Genomic DNA, 15,463 nt, shown 5'->3' with positions numbered 1-15,463 from the left:
ATTTGCCTTTAGCCAGTGGGTCGTAGATTGTTGGAACAAACTTCCAACTGTCGCTCTAGAAGTTTATAGTCTAAATAAATTTAAGGAAGAGCTGGACAGGCTGCCCAGTCTTTTGAAGTGAATGGATGGGTGAAATGGGAAGTTTTTTTTTTTTTTTTTTTGGCTGGTGTATAATCTGTATACGCTTGATTTCTTGCATCGCACGACTCTACTAATGCTAATAATAATTTTAAAAAAATTGCCACAAACCAGAGGACAGTTAAAGCATCAGGATAAAACTACTATTTTCCACATTCAGTCAATATAGGGAAATTTTAAAGGTAAGTTATTCAATTTCAGGAAGAAGTAGCAGAGTGAGCATTTTTCATAAGCCAAAGAAAGGCTGTTTGTGTGTTTTTGCATCCTGAACAGGGGCAGCTTGTTGGTAGGCACTGCGGAATTGCAGCATCCCCAGTTTTTTAAATCTAAATATACAGTCAACGGAGTTATGAAATTTTGGGAAGAACAATGCAACGCAATGAATATTTTTTATTAACAGGTCCCGCATATCCTCCATTTCCAATAATCATTTCAAAAATAAACGAAAAAAACACGAAATCGTTTTCAACTTTGAAGTTTAACCATAGGTGGAACTGTCCGCTACGTAGTTCCACATTTTGGTCCCAGTGGTTGAGTCAATGATTAGTTGGCAGGTTGCCAATATGCATTTGTTAGAAATGATAAAATGAGTCAAAGGAGCGAGAAGTGTCAATTTTAACAGTGCACCAAACTTGAATGAAAAAGTTATTAATCTATTTTCAGCAAATAAAAACTGAAGAATGGATTTTATTTTTAAATAAAATTTCGAGATTACACAAGTCCGTTAATGGTAAGTGTCCAGTTAATATTTTGTAGTATTTTTAACTTGCTTATTATTATTATTAGCATCTATGTCTACATGTTTTATTGGTTTATATTGGTTATAAGACATGTCTACATGTCTTATAACCAATGCAATTTAATGAAACTTTAAGAAGCAGCACCCCCATACATCAGAGTCACGAGCCGCCACTGATCCTGAAGGCTTATTTTTGAAGGCTTGCTTCCTTAAAACTGTTATAAGGGCAAGATGGTAGTGAAGCTATCGCTGCTCTGAAGAAAACCAATATTTTGGAACACACTTATCATAAAGAGTCTTTATGTCACATATAAAGATAACTTCATGTTGATCTCTCTCTATCTCTAAAAGAATAAAGCACATAGGATCTGAGCACACAAAAGTTCAAAGCAATCATAAAAGTTATTAATAATCCAAACTCAGTTCTGAAAAGTTCAAGAGTAGGAAACTTACCTCCTACACTGATGACATGATAAATCTTCTCCACCATAAGGAATACACCTCAACTGATTTCCCCTTTCATTTTTGATAAAAATATTACAATAATTCTGAATAATCTTGGTATCAGCAAAGCTCCACATCCCAATGACACTTTTCTATTGTTCTTAAAAACCTATGTTACAGAATTAATTCCTGTCTGATGTAACCTTTTTTAATGAAAAGATGAAATTGAAAAGGCAACACCAGTGAAAATACTTTCCATAGGGAAAAGGTGTATGTTAACATTACTGCTATTGTACACAGCTCAGAAAGACTGAACCAAACATCATATGGACACAAATATATATATATATATTTTTTCCCCAATAAAATTTAATTATATTTGTTTTACAAGTGCATTGATGATGTTTTTAGACTAAACTGATAACAGAGTAAACTTTCCAACTGACATAAAAAAGTAGTATTTTACAAAGTAAAAATATTTATTGGTACCAGCACAGTTTGGTGGGGGGGGGGGGTGAATACTGATTCTGGTAATTTCTGAGTATATGCCCATGCACGGTACTATGTACTATAGGTTTTGATACCTTTCGTGTTTGGGGTTTTCATAAAAAAAAAAAAAAAAAAAAAATGTGAATAAGAAAAAGTTGCTAGTCACCCCTGCCCTACTCCATACATATAGGCATCAATTCAAACAAAGAACTCTTATTTCTGGTTTCAAATTGTTAATTTAAATTTACACAACAAAAAATAATGCACCAAAGGAAATAAGAGTAAGATAATGCATGCTACCTGGTAATGCTGGATAAAATGGCATAGATGAATGCAGCATCTGAGAAGTCAAAGGCATTCCCAAACGAGCAGCAGCTATGGCACGCACCTGTGCTTCCGTGACCACACTTAAACCTTTTCCATCCTATAAGATAAAACATAGAAAAATATTTATAATGTTATATTCTTAATGCATCATTAACTGCCAAGAAAAATATAGCTCTCACTTTACTATGTATGTCTATACGTCTATGTATGAAATTCTTACCAGAATTTTAAGAACCCTCTTCTGAAACCAGAGATCTCTAAAGCTTTAAAGCATTTAGAAAAAATTATGGCATGCTCCCAAATACAAGTGGGAAGATGACATTAAAGAGCAGATAATCAACAGCAGAGTCATTTAAAATCAGCAAGTCATGCTGTTGTATCATGTGTTTCACCTGAAATATTTAAATAACATGCAGCACACTATAAGTACAACCCATCTTAATGCTTTGGATAGCCAATTTGTAAAGAATATTATTGTGCAATACACAGTTTATATATTGTACAAGATTCATTACTTAAAATATTCTAAAGGTGGGAAAAACAGGAGTGAAACTCCTGTTTTTCCCACCAACTGACACTGTTGCTTAACATTGACAAATTTGGTAGCTTGCATTTGCAATGTTAAACTTCAGTTGCCACTTCTCAGCCCATCTGCCTAATTTTTCTAGAGCTTGTGGCAATGAATATTCTGATTACTGTCACTAACAACCTTGCCAACTTACTGCAAGTTATTGGTATGAATAAAAGAGTAGTTGAGCTGAGAAAATAGACAGTGGTTATCAATAAGCACTGCTCTTCTTGGAATACTGTTATCAGCAGAATCCCCTAAGATTCAGTGCTGAGCCCATTATTGTTTTCAATATTTTTAATGATAAAGGCATATCAGGCTTAATGTATAAGTTTACAGATGATACAAAGGCTAGAAGAGGGATTAATGATAGTAATCAGGGTATGCTACTGCCATAAAGGTCAATACAGGTCAACGTTAAGAAAGAAAAAACCTGGGAGTAATTGTGCAGTCAGACACAAAGTTCTCTGTGCAGTGCAGTGCAGATGGCTACTAGGTCATGGGATTTTGTCAATGATATATATATGAATTTTGCCAGCAGGGATAAGGAGGTGATTATCCCATTGTATAAGACAACTGTTAGACCACATCTGAAGTACTTCATACAGGTCTGGAAGCTTCATTTTAGGAAGATATGGACCTGCTGGAATGGGTACAGAGAAGAGCAACAAGATTAGCAGGGGGAACAAATGGGTACAGAGAAGAGCAACAAGATTAGCGGGGAGAACAAATGGGTACCCTTCATGATTTCCTTACCAATGAAATTAGACTGACTGGTCTTTAGTTTCCCATTTCACCCTCAGAACTGCCACTATGTATTGCCAATAGATTGACACTCTTCTCCTGTGTCCAATTATGCCTTCTAATTAATCTTAATGGTTCAGTGCATATTTCCATCACCTCCCTCAAAATTATTCAATAATTAAGCAAATATGCATTAAGCAGGTAGTGCTTTGATGCAAATATGCATCAAACATGAACCACTATCACCAGAAACCAAGTAATTCAGCCACAGTGAGAAGGAAGTCCAAAAAGTCTCTACCCTTCCAACTCTAAAAGAGATTTTAGGTTTGTGACTGTTGAACCTAGTGTGTGAAGGACAGAGATCATAGAGGCAGATAACACATTAAAAAAGAAACTAAACAGAGGCAAAAAAAAAAAAAACCAGAGGGGGAAAGGCAGCTCCAATGACACTCTTTTCTCTGGGGCCTATACTGGCTCTTAATGCCTCTGCCTACTACTTTAAGTAAAAACCACAGGACTGAGAACTGAGTTCTCTTTAGAGAACTCAGTTCTATGGGATGGAAGGGGAAGGATTTGCCCATACTCTGCTGAAGAAGGGTTGAAAATATTGTTTTCCCCACTGTTTTAAATACGCTTTTCTGATTGCCTTTCACCCCTCTTATTAAAAATGGACAGTGATACTTATATTAATAGAGACTGGTTCTACAAACATATGACAAATCCAAACTATACTGAGGGTTAAAGGGAATATCCACTTGCTATTGGGTATAGCTACCCAATAGCAAGGGATACCTCTTTAACCCTCAGAATAGTGTGGATTTGCCACAACATTGACTCAACAAGGTGTTGAAAGCATGCTATAAGGATACTGGTCCACATTGACTCAACTGCTTCCTACAGTCATTTCAAATTGGATGGTTACAAACAGTGGCAAAAATATAAATTCTAGTCCTCCCCCACCCACAGTGGTAGACCTGGTGGTATGGTAGTTTCAACAATGGTTTCAGATCTCTTTTCTGAAAAGCTCATTCTATCTTGTCCTACAGGTGCTCAACTCGATTGAGATATGATGAATGTTGGAGGAATCCATTTGCAAATGGTTGGAAACAGTTTACAGATAACCTGTGGCATCCAAATGTTGCTCCAATGGTTTCAAGGGTTATAGTGCACACCATTACCCTGTCACCACTATCTTGCATTACCAACACTTGGCAGGATGGGTCCATGGACTCATGCAGTTTTGACAGCATTCTGGTCTTCCCATCAGAATCAAACAGCAGGAACCAGTACTCATCAAATCAGAATGTTTTTCTAATCCTCCACGGTAACAATATCTTTTTGTGTTGACAGGAGTGTAACCCAGTTCAGTCATTGGCTGTAACACTATCTATGACCAGGTACTGACCACTCACTGTAGATAATGGTAGATGGCTCTGTCTTCTAACTCCTCCACTAATGCTGGTGTTCCACAAGGTTCAATTCTTTCTCCCACTCTTTTTTCTCTTGTATATTAATTAGCTTCTTCCTTTAGTCGGAAACCCAACCCACAGTTTTATCGATAAGAGCACATTGCATTCCACCTTCCAGTTTAAGAAACTTTGCCCTGTACAAACAGCTTCAAACTTCTCAAATATCCACTACCAATATCCTACCAATTGTACTACCAAAATTACAAAATGTAATTTTTACATTATACTCACTTTCAAAAATATCTGTATTGTTTATGTGATTACTGGTTCGTATTATTATTTATTCATGTTCCTATTTTTATGAGATGACTGCAATTGTAAAAACAATACTGTTTATTAATGTATTAAATATTATTCGTATTTAAAATTTTTTCTCAGTATAATATAAAATTATTTCTTAGTTAATTTAAATTTGAAAAAATAAAAAAATCAAAAAAAATTACTATTACAAAAACACCCCATATAAGTTTTGCACAGGATCTCAGGGCCTGCAAGTAATTCTTGAACAGGGTCCCACAAATTTTACGGCTGGCCCTGGGTTGCAGTTTATACATATCTGCATACCTGATTTATATTGCATGATACAAATATGTGATGATATTAATGAAGTGATGCTCCATTTCATGAAAACAATAGTTATACTAAATAAAGCAGTCACTGTGAGTATAAATCAGTGGTTTTCAACTGGGGTGCCACAACAACAACATTCCAGGTGTGCCACGTAATTTGGGTTTAAGTTACTTAAACTTATTATTTTTTAATTTATGTTTTTCATTATAAAAAGGTGTACAGTATCTTTTAAATTTGTGGTGATCTATAACTGATGTTTACTTAGTACCTCTATATAAAGAATAAAATTATTATATATTGTATATACTGTATATATAATTTGTATTGTGAAATGTAATTTTTATAATTATATTATTGTAATAAATATCACATAACATATACATTTTTTAATATTATATATATATATATATATATATATATATATATATATATATACACACACACACACACACACACACACACACATACACACACGGAGAGAGAATCGGATCTAACACACAGAAATTTGAGTATGGGTGCCACAAAATAAAATAAATTACTTAGGGATACTGTTATTAAAAGAAGGTTGAAAACCATTGGTATAAATGTTTACAATTCAGAGATTTATTCTTAGTCTTTTTGGTTATAAGCAATAATAGTTTTAATTGCCGCACAGTATGAATTATGAAAGGCAACCTTTTCTTCAGAATAATTTGACGATATTTTATTGGAAAAGAGTTGTCCAAAATCTTTTATTAAAATAAATTTCAGATATTATTATTATTAGCCATATGGTGCAAGGAAGCTTATGCTGCACCAGCCAAAAAAAATTCCCCAGTTACCCTGTGAGTGAGAGAGAGACAGACAGTCAGAAACAGAAAGGAATCACCAAGAAAGAGAAGAATGATGGTATCCAGCTCAGGACCCTAAAACTGTTGTCAATTTTTTTACAAGCCATACGAAAATTCTGCATGATGCTGTCAGTCAGTTTTTTTTTTTTTTTTTTTAAACAGCCGGTTATTTGTTTAAAGAGATAAATTCTGTCATAATACTGTTTAAGGGAGTTTAATTGCTTCATTAACAGGCTACCGGCTTTAGCGTTCTTGCGAGCTTATCATGTTAAAGCCTCTCGGTACACAAATAAATCGCATACCCCCCGCAGAGCTTGGCAGAGTGAGGAGCTCATTCCCTTCTCTCTCTCATCCCTCCTCGTGCAGCCAGTTTACTGACCGTCAACAATACACTAAGTCACGTGTCCTCCGAACATAGCTCGTGATCTACGATGTCCCGCTAAGCCAGCACCAGCAGAAGTTGCAAAGGAAGAAAAAACTATGGGTTGCTACGCAACGGCTGCGATGCAACAAGAACGTTTTGGCTCCTTTCTTTTCCAGAACTTTCACTAGGTGGCTAGTCGTGAAACCCACGCAATGAACTATAATTGAACTACACTAAAGGTCAAACACATACACGTGCACCGATGCATTAACACTCTTGTTTAGGACGACATGAATTGTCAGCACGTCTCTGAATTATTCCCGAAGAATAAATTGAAACGAGTGATAATTAGAATAATCATTAAGCCTTGTTTACACTGGTTTAGCATATAGACAAGTAGCTGGAGCGAACAACCAGCTTTTAGTAAAACACTACCCGTTTAATAGTAAGTAGAGAACTGGATTCCAGTCCAATGAATAGAAAGACGTGCTATTCACTCGCTTGCTTACTTCTCCCAACCACGCAATTTCTGTCTACTAATCTCGTGTGAACATTCATTCTCACAGCATTTCCAATTCAGTGCCTCATATAACTAGTTGATTTTGCGGGAGTCGAAAAAAACATGTCCATAAACACCAAAGTTTATGGGATGTAGTTATTTTACTGTATCCAAACAACTAAACCCGAGCTGTGGCTTTATGACTGTCAGAGCGTCGAATTGAAGGAGCGGTTAGGCTCGAGGCGTCAAATATTTGTGGTGACATTCCACAAGCACATTTATTCTTGAGGTTCTTCTGAATACAGTTCTTTAAGAAAAAAATAGAACTTCTTCATAATTCATAATTAACAAATTTACGCAGATGCCCATTTAAACAGCTAGAATTCTGAGTAGACGTTTTTTTTTTTTTTTTGTTTATTGCATTAGTGCGGAATGTAATACTGTACTGGATTTCGTAGAGAATTAACAAACAGATGGTAGGTAAGCCTATTTGGAATTACTTTGCCCCTAATGAAGATTTGTTACATCCCATTTTAGAGAGAAGATAACTTTGGGATTCTCGCACCCACTGCACCGCCCTAGTCAACCTATATATATAAAAATATTGGTGCTTAAAATTTCGATAAAAATTCACGAATTATACGAACCTTCAATAAGCCTTGCTAATCAAGAAAAGTATTCTAAAATTCAATATCCTAAAATGCTGGATTTAATGTGCGTGTGTGTTATTTATGAGATTTTTTCTGTATAAATGTGGTTTTCGTGATTGGGTATATCTACTGGCCTATCTTGCGACTTGCTGCAAAGACAGAACTTGGTATTCAAACTCCTTAAAAAAAAAAAAAATCTCGCCGAGAATCGGAAACTAAGAAAACACGCGTAATTCTTAGTTTTGCCAAAATTTCATTTATCAAAAGCTCGAACTGATTTCAAGATGCCAAGGTAATGCACGGCCCATGTTTGAATCACCATGGGCCGTTCATTCCCATAGAATTTATTAATGAAAAATTTTCGACATAAATATTCCTTTTTAAAAAGCACCGCCTAACTAAGCATTTCTAGAATTTGATGACAACGAGATTTATAGCTGACACTGCACACTTAGAGTCCACATTGTACTTGAACATCTTTTTCTTTGTCTCTTTTCTCCATTTATCCTTTTTAACTATTCTTTTTTATACAGAAATTAATGCCCAGCTTAACTCCGTGAAAGTTGTGTAGGGCAGAGCCAACCTACAGACGGGAGGAGCTCCAAATTATGAATAAAACGTATACTTATGACTATTACAAACTCCAGTTACAGATTTCATTCTTAGAAACAATCTTATTTTCTCCTTTCAAAATCATTCCTTACATCATTCAGAATCATGAATATGCAAATAGCAAAACCCCGAACCCAGAATGCAAGGCAGGCACTAAGATTTATTTCTTGGGAAAAAACACAACTTTCCATCCAATGAAAACGAACCTAACTTGCTCCACACCCATAGGGGAAAACCAGGAAGTCTGTGATATACCCAGTTCTTAGATACTGCTCCAATCTCAGTGTTACCACCCTCCTTACACAACGACATTCAAACAGGTAAGGAAAATCCCAAGCAGAACTAGAAAAACAAAAAGAAGGGGGAAAAAAGTACTAAAGAAGTCATTAACTTTTCAGTTTTCAAATAAAACCATTCCAGACCAGTTACCCACATGAGTACTTAACAGGAAGTGGCCATCAAGGTCATAAGTTTTAATGAATGTGTCACTTTTACTTGAAAGGTCCGTATATAATCCTGAAGGGGTGTAACTACGGTTGAGATCATATTTTCCGAGAAATAATCATGAATAATTCAATAATAAATGCAATAAAAAGGTCGAACTACGAAGAGACTAAAATGATAAGCGTTCAAGTGCGGTGGAATGTCGGTTATCCGACTTAACCAATTACGTTGGCAATCGAAATTAATGGAAATTTTTGATTTCCCACTTCATATCATACTCAATCGATGTCAGTTTTGTAATTGATGCATTAATGTTTCGTCGACACTTCCCCAACACGAATAACAGACAAGTGAAAGGCTTTGCTGAGCGTCGTTTTAAAAGAAATAAATAAACAAATAAAAAGCTTTACAAAGAATATAAGAAGCGAATATAAGCCTAGCCATGTTTGTTCCTAACATTAAATGTATCAGACTAAGTCAAGTTCCCACAAGAGTAAAATTTCTCATTTATGTGTAGTTTCTCATCGGGTAATCGGCTCCTACCTATAAGACAATATTGTACAAGGTAATATTATAATAAACATACCTTTGTCGCCTTACCGAACATGACAGAGCAATCCGGCTTGCCGAAACTGACCAGTCCGCAGTCGCGGAACATTTTTGGGCCACCAACCACGATCTTGATCCCAAACGTGACTTTGAAATAGTAGACCACTCACGACACTTTCGCCACCGCCTATGGCTAGAGTCACTTAACATATTAAACAATCCAAAGGCAATAAACCGCCACAAAGGCATACGTCTACGCCCCCATCCTAGAGACAACCAGAGGCGGATTTAACGGCGGGCGCACCGGGCCCTGACTTCTGAAGGGCCCATGCAAAACCACAACAAATTAGTTGAACATATTAGTTCAAAACTTTGTGATTATTATTATGCTATTATTAATTATATTATACATATATTATATTCAAATTTTATTGGAAATAAAACATTAACAGTACATAATATTTTTTATTTATTAAAAAAAAAATGGTTAACATGTATTTTTATTTTCCCTGTCTGTCTCCTTTTTTTAAGAGACCCAATATTTTCTTCTGCGCCCGGGCCCTCAACCGACCTTAATCCGCTCCTGGAGACAATCGTTTTAATGCTAGATGATCAGTGGAGTAAAAACAGCGCACGTCCGTGCAACAACAATATCACATGAATAACGTGCCTCCCTCAGCTCATTGCACTTATTCGTTGTATTTGTACTTGAATTTGTTAGTCTCGAAAGCTACTGCCTGTTACTTATTAGTATATTTTATCATTAAACTGGGTTATAATTATACGTAACTATTTTCATACCTTTTTTCTTTTTTCCTTCTTCAAAGAAGCCCACCAGGGAAAACTCGTTACATTTTCGTCATCAATGCTATAAAATTATTTTCTTTCATTGAATTTAAGAAAAAGAAGGATGCCTTAGGAGAAGTTTAAGTGGTTAGCGAACAGGGCGCTTGATTATACTAAATGATCTCCTTTTTGTCATTAGAAAAAAAAAAAAAAACAAAACAAAAAAAACTGGCTTATATAAAAGACATTTTGAGCGGACGCGTTGTCATGATGAAGAATTCACTCAGCTGAGTATTCTGCTCTTTACTGAGGTATCGATGCTACTTCACCGATGCAGTGGTAGGATCATTGCACGAATCGCCTCAAATTTCCATCTGTATATATTTTCCAACTGGAAATAAGCAAATATTTAGATCTCTGTATCTTGTGAATTCCTCTGACCGTGTGGTCGTCCCGGAGTATAAACAGGAAATTAATTAATCTCAATAGATAAAGACTGGTTCAAGCCTCTTTTAAGGGCTTCAATTTATCACTAGTGTTAATGCGGTGAGTGCTGTTATTTGTTGAAAGGATTTTGTCTCGTTTACTTACTGAGCTTGAGCAGTAGGCATAAAAATCCTTTCACTTTATATCTATATAATTATATAGATAGAATTCGAATCAAAGGGCTAAAGCAGTGATTCGAGGAACCATAAGATTTAATCATCATGCAGCGGGTAAAAAAAAAAAAAACCACATTATTTTTGATCATAAGAGGGAACTGTAGTCCCTTAAGAGCATCCTGGGACCACACTTGTATATACATATTATTTAGGGGCTCATAGCTGGTGAGTACGGACTTGGCACACCCAGGGTCCTGAGCTAGATATCATTCTTCTTCTTCTTCTTCTCTCTCTCTCTCTCTCTCTCTCTCTCTCTCACACTAAACGGTAACTCAGAAATTTGTTTTTGGTTGGTGCAGAAAAAGCCTCAGGCTTCATTGCACCATATGGATAATAATACTGTAATAACAATAATTTCAGTATTTTTTTCCTACGTGAAAAGTGAAGATTCAGAGGTCGGAGATGTACGCATAAGTAAGAATAGAAAAAATAAACCAACTTCCGGATAATCTGGGAAAATAAAATATATACATTTATTAACCCCCACTCAAATTTTTGCTTATGCCCCTGATATAGTAATTACACAAACAAGCATGTCTTTTATAATTTTAGATAATTTTATGTGTTTTCTATACCTGGCATCTAAGCATAATTAAGACTTTATCGTACGATTTTTTCTCCCCCCACTTTTAATTTCCTATTCGCTTAATTATACAGTATTTAATAAATCTATGAAAGCATATTATGACAGACAGCTGTGCACAAAATAACTACAGTATTAATTAACCTGAAATATTTCATGTAGCGGCATCGACAAATGCTTATTGCGCCCCCTGTCTTTTCCATACAATCAAGAGATCGCCATGATGCAATTTTTACTTCCTCATACATCAGATTTAATCTCACACTGATGCAACTACGACATAATCTTGCAACATTTCGCCATAAACAATAATACTTAAATTAGATACTGATAAAACTCAAACTTAATCACACATTAAATATAATTACACAGAAAAAAAGAAGTAAAAACTTTTATTATTTATTGCATAAATGATTTCATATAAATCAAGACACTTTTTTTCAACTTACAATAATAATAAATAATAATAAAAAAATCACTTGTTTACAAATCAACTCCGAACACCACGCCGAACGCGTAACATCAAGATAAGAAACAAAGCCTAACCAATACTCACGGCTGTGGTGGTGGGTACTGGTGGCCTCCCGAGGGAAATGTTTGGCATGGAAGGAGATGAGTACAAGGCCATATCATTTCCTTGGCTCGTAGGATTCAACGGTGAGGCGATAGGTTCCTACAAAAAAAATAGTAAAAGCGGTTGAGAAAAGTTTAAAACATCTTTGAACAAAGAAAACTAAAAATACTGGAAATTTCAAAAATCAACAAAACGAAAATCATCCTGAAAAATAAAGTTTCAGGAGGGGAAAAAAAAAAAAAAAAAAAAAACTATATTTCATTTATTATGCAAGATGTTTCAAAATTGCAAGAACAAACGTAGAAGCACATTCTATATCTAAAAATAAGCAAAATAAAATTTTCGATAAGCATGTCACGCGTTGCCAAGATACTAACAAACTAAAAAATAAATTACAAAACATACGTATCAACGCCAATACGAACAGTGCTGTCCTACTATAAGAATTACACTGAGAGGACAGAATTATGGGATACCTGGTTCCTGGGTTTGTTTGATTTTTAGGAGCATTAGCAACTAAGGCCATATTGCTCCAGTAAATGCAGTGGTCATTATCTGACCTTTCCGCATCCTCCGTATTTGGTGGTGACGGGCTCGAACCCCGGTCTAATCAAGAAGCGTGTGCTACGCACTGCTGCTTCTTTCCACCTGGCTACAGAGGCGCCCTTGGTTCCTGGGCAACGCGATGCTGTCACCCCTCTCGCTAGTGGAAGAACCCACGGCTTGGCAGGTATTAGTACACTGCATTCAGGTAGATAGTAATTCGATGTCAGTATGGATAAACGTCGTGAGTTAACTGACTTTGAAAGAGGGATGATAGTGGGTGCCCGACACATGGGCCACTATCGCGGAGGTGATACAGTGCACTAACCCGTTCGACAGTATCAAGAGTGTATCGAGAATGCGCCATTTCCGGAATAACATCATAACATCTCATCGAGGGCGCTGTAGACTGAGAAAGGTGGTGGATGAAATGTGGCCATCGACGTCTGTCTCGCTTTGTTTCAATCAACCGGACAGTGGCACAAATCACCGCCAACTTCAACGAGGGAGGTGCCAGAAACGTCTCCACCAAGACCATCAGGCGATCATTAGCTGAAATAGGTTATGGGAGCAGCCGACCCATCAGAGTCCCATTGCTAACATTACAACACACGACCCTATGCCTCAACTGGGCAAAAGAACATCGGCACTGGAGACCTTGGATGAGTGGAGACGGGTTTCCTGGTCCGACGAGTCCCATTTCCAGTTATTTCAAGAGAACGGGAGGGATGCGTATCTCGCGGAAACCGCACGAAACTATGCATCCGTCTTATCAACAAGGAACCGTTCAGACAGGTGGACGGTCGGTAATGGTCTGGGGTACGTTCAACTGGCACACATTGGGACCTCTAATACGTATCTCTGAATGGTCCAGGTTACATGTCCATCCTTGCAGACCATCTGCATCCTTTCATAGTCATCGTGCACCTACTGGCAATAGACTCTTCCAGCAGGACAATGTGCCTCCCCACAGAGCCGTGGTGACTAGAATATGGTTCGAAGAACATTCCGTAGATTTTACCACCATGGAATGGCCACCCCGTTCGCTGAACGTGAACCCTGTGGAGCATCTTTGGAATGCTGTGGTAAGGTCCGTTCGAGCTTTCGATCCTCCACCCAGGAATGCGACGGAATTATGGTCAACGGTACAGCAAGCATGGATGGAAATACCTGTGGAATGCTTCTGTGAACTAGTGGACTGAATGTCTCGTCGTGTGACTGCCCTTATCCAGGCGAAAGGTAGGCCTACCCGTTACTAAGTAAGTATCCCATGATTTCTGTTTACTCAGTGTATACCAATTACTCAACTCTGAGTAACCAGTGTGGTAGAGTATATATCAGCTGTGTCAATGTGGCTGTTATTTCAGTTTCAGGTTCCAAACGACTGACTTGTTCACAGAGCAGCATTTGTTAAACTCATATTATGGGTCACACTACAAATCTGTTTACTTTTTCCTAGTTACCTGATATAATTTTAATTTATGGAAGATTCATAAGGATTCCGTAGCCAATTTTTGCAGATACTCAAAAAATTTTCCAATTTGACGAGTACCAAACTGTAAAACATTTGCTGCTGTGGAGAGCTGGAATGCCGAAAACGGGTATGCCGAAACCATTACAAGTAAACGCTGATAGCAGGAAATTTCAGGCGCAATATGGCCAAAGTTGCTGATGGGCCTAAAACACCACGGGAAATTTCGAGGACCCCATGTGTTGAAGAATGAATACTTCGTGTTGTACGAGTAGAGTATTTGTTTTTCAACATTTGCAGAACGAATATCTCGTAATGTACAATTATCTCCTACCACACGTACCAGGTTGTAAGGTCAGCTGCAAGTATATGGATGGCATTACATGAACAGCAACTGAATCTATTTCACAGTACACCTCTACAAGCATTGTTACCAAAAGATATGAATAAGAAGTACAATAGATGGATAAGTTGGAACGGCACTCTATAATGGCCATCGCGATCATCCGATATCATACCCCCTTAGATTACTATTGTGTGGAGTCACAGTTTATTCTATGCAAGTCGAAATGAGAATTTGTATTTTGTAAACCATTAATAATATCAATACCGTATAGTCGTCGGCATTTTGGAGCCATTTTAGAACAGACTTCAATCGGGAGAATCCCACAAAAAGTATCCCTCCACACACTGATTTTTTTCTTCAACGGCTTGGAGATGATTTTTTGAAATTGAATGAAAAACTTTCCTCGTACCATTTGAACTGCATAGACGTGCTTCTTTTTCTATTAATAAATTCAAAATGAAACTCATTACTTCAAATTACTGGAGCCCACCATTCGACACTCAAACTTTAATTTTACCCACACACACACACACACACCTTGCCAGGCGTGGTTCGACTTTCTTGAATTTCGAAACAGCTTTTTCCGTGTATCATGTCTACTGCAATAAGTCGACGCCGAAAACCATGGATAGTAACAACGCCTTTTCCAAATGCCTATGACTATTCTTGACCCAACGGCTACTAAGCTGTTCGACGTTGTCCTAAAAACTCGCCGTTTGCACTTTTTTTTGGAGATATTTTGTACTAAATATCTTGATACACCTACACAAAGAACTAGCTGAACTTGGATTTCCAACTTTTAATAAAGTAGCAACTTCAAGGTGTTTTTTTATGTAACAAAAAACTTTTCCACCCACTACAGCTTAAGAATCACCTCAAACCTTCGCACGGAATGCTATATTCCTAAACGTACACAATTTTTTTCGGAACGACATAAGAGCACTGCTATTATACATAATTCAGTTACAAACCGATGGGTATTTAACTATACAATAATCATTTGATCAATTCATTTTCGGTATGTTTTTCAACAGCACAAATCTAAAAGATACTGGGTGCTCC

The 15,463-nt window shown here is 36.8% G+C and overlaps 1 protein-coding gene across 4 annotated transcripts in view; it reads right to left on the bottom strand.

The window, feature by feature from the left end:
- Nucleotides 1-15,463, bottom strand: part of LOC150090364 (histone deacetylase 4-like) — a 449,332-nt gene that overhangs the window by 109,491 nt on the left and 324,378 nt on the right. For all 4 annotated transcript variants that reach the window (XM_090389832.1, XM_090389833.1, XM_090389834.1 and 1 more), the window contains 2 exons: nucleotides 12,024-12,140; nucleotides 2,111-2,234 (listed from right to left, as the gene is read on the bottom strand). In XM_090389832.1, the coding sequence (XP_090245958.1) occupies nucleotides 2,111-2,234; nucleotides 12,024-12,140 (241 nt within the window). The remainder of the gene's footprint in view (nucleotides 1-2,110; nucleotides 2,235-12,023; nucleotides 12,141-15,463) is intronic.

This window comes from Mastigoproctus giganteus, chromosome 2 (genome assembly GCF_048544385.1).
Source record: "Mastigoproctus giganteus isolate SK-2022 chromosome 2, ASM4854438v1, whole genome shotgun sequence".
NCBI classification, from domain to species: domain Eukaryota; kingdom Metazoa; phylum Arthropoda; class Arachnida; order Uropygi; family Thelyphonidae; genus Mastigoproctus; species Mastigoproctus giganteus.
Note: the sequence above shows the minus strand (reverse complement) of the source record. Positions and strands in the feature narration are given on the sequence as shown.